This window comes from Mauremys reevesii, linkage group 11 (genome assembly GCF_016161935.1).
Source record: "Mauremys reevesii isolate NIE-2019 linkage group 11, ASM1616193v1, whole genome shotgun sequence".
NCBI lineage: Eukaryota > Metazoa > Chordata > Testudines > Geoemydidae > Mauremys > Mauremys reevesii.
The window spans coordinates 75,138,635-75,142,604 of NC_052633.1; the positions used below are offsets into that span (position 1 = coordinate 75,138,635).

Here is a 3,970-nt window from a genome sequence, read left to right on the forward strand (position 1 = left end):
TGATCGTTGTGGGTCCTTCTGGCCCTGAGATGGAGGAATCCGCCTGTACAGCTGGCGAGAAGGGCCAGCCAGGGATAACAGCAGCTCCCCCTTCCCATTGCTGTGGTCAGGCAGGGACGGGGCCATTAATGTCCCCCACCCCCGCCCATTTCACATCCTTTCCGGGTTAAGGTGGTCCCTGGGGATCTGCCAGGGAAAGCCCCCCCCCGGTCCTGCCCGCTGGGGCTGCTCCCTGGAGCCCCGGGTCCCGGCCAGCCGCTTGGGGCAGCAGGGACCCCAGCCCCGGGGCTCCCCCGCCCGCCCCCAGCCCGAGCCGGAGGTCCCCGCGGGGAGGCGGGCCTTGCAGCGAGCCCGGCTTGGATTGGCTGCGCCGGGAGAGGCGGGGAGCGGCGGGGCCGGGACTGGTGCAGCAGCTGGTGCAGAGCCCAGATCGGGCGCAACAGCCGCAGCGGCGCGTCCTCCGGCTCCGCCCGGCGTCCTCCCATGGCCGGTGCCTGCTCCTGGCTTCCAGCCGCGCCCTAGACCGCTCGGCTCCGGCCCGTCCCAGCGCCCGGGGGAGAAAGGAGCGAGGATGGGCACGGTGCTGTCCCTCTCCCCCCCCGCCGCCTCGGGCAAGGGCGGCGGGGGGTCCCTGGCGCAGGAGGCTGCCCCGGCCAGGGCGCACGGGAAAGGCGAGAGCCGGCTCAAGCGGCCCGGGGTGCTGATCTCCGCCCTCACCTGGAAGCGCCTGGTGGCCGCCTCGGCCAAGAAGAAGAAAAGCGCCAAGAAGGTGACCCCCAAGCCGGGCAGCGGGGGCGCCCAGCCCGACCCGCTGGTGCAGCAGCGCAACCGCGAGAACCTGCGCAAGTCCCTGGGGGCGCAGCAGGAGGCGGGCGCGCCCGGCACCAAGCCGGGGCCCCTGGCCGTGCCGGTGCCCACGGTGCCCGCCGCCCCGCCGGAGCTGCAGTCGGGCGGGGGCAAGCCGCCGCCGCCCCCGCCTCCGCCGCCGCCCCCGCCGCCCGGCAGCCGCGCCCCGGGCTCCCCGCGCCGGGTCATCGTCCAGGCCTCCACCGGGGAGCTGCTGCGCTGCCTGGGGGACTTCGTGTGCCGCCGCTGCTACCGCCTGAAAGAGCTGAGCCCCGGCGAGCTCATCGCCTGGTTCCGCAGCGTGGACCGGGCGCTGCTGCTGCAGGGCTGGCAGGACCAGGGCTTCATCACCCCGGCCAACCTGGTGTTCGTGTACCTGCTGTGCCGCGAGGCGCTGCGGGGCGAGGAGATCGGCAGCCAGGGCGAGCTGCAGGCCGCCTTCCTCACCTGCCTCTACCTGGCCTACTCCTACATGGGCAACGAGATCTCCTACCCGCTCAAGCCCTTCCTGGTGGAGGGCGACAAGGAGCGGTTCTGGGAGCGCTGCCTGGCCCTCATCCAGCGCCTCAGCGCCAAGATGCTGCAGATCAACTCGGACCCGCATTACTTCACCCAGGTCTTCCAGGACCTCAAGAGCGAGGGGGAGGCCGGCGGCAGGCGGGACTCGGGCGCCAAGCACTGGACTATCAGCCTGGACCGCTAGGAGGTACCTGGGGCCCCCACCCCCGCCGCGGAGCTGCGGACTTCGCTTCCCCCCAGCATCGCCCGCCGGAGCCGCCGCCAAAACCTGCTCGCCCTGGAGCTGCCGAGGAGGCGGTGAAGACAGGGCCCATCGGCGGGGAGGGGCACTGCCGGTTCGCATCTCGGGGGGGGGGGGGGACCGGAGACCCTAAACCATCAACCAATGTCTTGGCTGCTGCTGCCTTCCCCGGAAGGGAGCGGGCTGCATTTCTGGGGGGGGGGGGGGTAGAGGGAGGTGACGTTCTCCCAAGTGAGGGGGGGCTCTTGGATTTTGGGGTTTGTGGCTGGCCTGAGGCATGATTAGCCAGGTTACGTCTTTACAAGGGGAGGTGGCCGCCTCCGTGCTCTAATCTCACCTTCAAGGGGGGGGGACCCGACCCCCCCCCCTCGCCCAACACCCCTGTGTTCTTAGCTGCTACTGTGAATCACAGTACGGCGGGGGCCAGGGATCTTGTTTTTTTTTTTTTTTTTTTAACAAAACCATGGCTGTAATTCTGCATGCGAGTGTCTGTCCTTTCTCCAGCTAGCGACTCTGCCATCCTGGGTGTGTCACATGCAGCGCTGCGATCAGCCCCCCCAGTCCTTGTATCCGGAGATGGGGGTGTCCCGTGCGCAGCGGGCTGGGGGACTCCTGGCAGGAGCAGTATTTCTCCCCCGAGCGGTGGTCTCCAGCCAGCCCCCTCCCCGCGCTCTGGGGCTCTGAGGGGGGGGGGGGTCTGGCCCCTCCCGCTCCCGGGAGCCGAGCCCAGAAGGCAGCCGCCTGCTGGCTGAATGTAACGAGCCCCGGTCTGACCGTGCCAATGTTGCTCAAATGTACAAAGCAGAAGCATATTGTTTTATATTGTATATTGCGAAGAGAGATAAACCTACCGAGAGAAAGCAGAGCCCTGCGCGTGCGGTGCATTTCTTAGCCCGGGGGCGGGGCGGGGCAGGGCAGGGGGAGAAGCTGCTTCGCTGGGGGTGGGGGGTGTTTGCTGGAACCACATTTGGGTTTGCGGGGAGCGGGGGCCACGCGTTTGCCCTGGGCTGCTGGTGGCTCAATAGCAGGTGGCAGGGGCTCCTGGGTTCCCTTGTGCGGGGCTTCTCAAGCAGGGCTCAGGGGCCCCCAGCAGGTTTGGGGGGGGCAGGGTCGGTGTTAGACTTGCCAAAGCCCCACAGCCTGGGGCTGAAACCCAGGGCCCCGAGCCTCGCCACCCAGAGCTGAAACAGGAGCCTGAGCAATGGGGCTGGGGCTGGGGGCTGTGGCGTGGGGCAGCGGGCAGCTGTCCTGCTTGTTACCCGCTAAGCCGGCCCTGGCTTGTAGATGCAGAAAACCAGTTACTGGAGCACAGGCGGGCTGCGGGGGGGGGGGGGTTACAGCATGGGGGGGGCGCTGAAAGAAAGAGAGTGAGACCCCCCCTAGTGGAATATAAAATGAGAGGCCCTGGGAGCGGCCTCTCCTGTCCCGGCTCTGCCTGTTTCCCAGAACACACGGGGTTCTAGGTGCATTTCAAGACCTGATCTACCTGCTCCCCCCATCCTCGTTTCTCTCTTTCTTTGTAACTTCCGTTTCAATCAGCACCTGCTCTGGATTGCTGCACTGGGGGTGGGGGGGTATGCAGAGCCTCCCTTTCGGGCTGAAAGGGGGGCTCTGCATACCTGAAGAAGTGGGGATTCACCCACGAAAGCTCATGCTGCAGAACGTCTGTTAGTCTATAAGGTGCCACAGGATTCTTTGTTGCTTTTACAGATCCTTTCGGGCTGTTATGACTGAGCCAAAGAGACGCCGCCTCTCCAATGCCATGCACCTAATCAAACACCCAGCCAGCCAACCTGCCCCCCCCCCCAGTGCCATGAATGCAAACGGTGCATGCTTGAGGGGCAGTGTTCGTGTCTCCCCTTCCCCCCAGCATTTGCTCTTTCCAGACAGGAAGTCTGGCTCCAGCCTGACACTCTCCTGGACCAATGCTAATGTGCGCCCCCCCCACCCCAGGTGCAGTAATAATCCTTTAATTGCAGCGCTCCGGGTTCGGGTGCAGAGGGTTCAGGGGGAATCTTTCTTTAGCGAGTCACGCTGGGGTAACTGTCCAGGGTCCCAGAGCCGCGGGGAGCAAGGCCGGACTGGAGCCACTGGTGGGCGAGGTCTGGCTGGATAATAGTCTCGCTTTAGCCACGTTCCAGTTATTGACCTGGACTCACGATTCTGCTGCGCCCTGCTCGCAAGGGGGCGGGGGGTATTGGGCTGGGTCTCGTGGTTTTCAGTTCGATGCGGGGTTGATCGCTCCCCTCGCTGGCTGCCGGCGGGTCTAGTATGAAACCAGCCCTGGAGAGCGGGCGCTGTCCGAGGTGCTGAAATAGCGGCTCTAGTGTGGTTTGATTTGCTGGCAAATCGCAGGCTGATTTC

General features: G+C 66.0%; 1 protein-coding gene across 1 annotated transcript; it reads left to right on the top strand.

The window, feature by feature from the left end:
• Window positions 1–403: 403 nt before the first annotated feature.
• CDK5R2 (cyclin dependent kinase 5 regulatory subunit 2) lies at window positions 404–1,792 on the top strand. Its single transcript, XM_039495177.1, has one exon. It carries the CDS (start codon window positions 572–574, stop codon window positions 1,547–1,549), a length of 978 nt encoding a protein of 325 aa, XP_039351111.1. The 5' UTR covers window positions 404–571; the 3' UTR covers window positions 1,550–1,792.
• The last annotated feature ends 2,178 nt before the right edge of the window (window positions 1,793–3,970 follow it).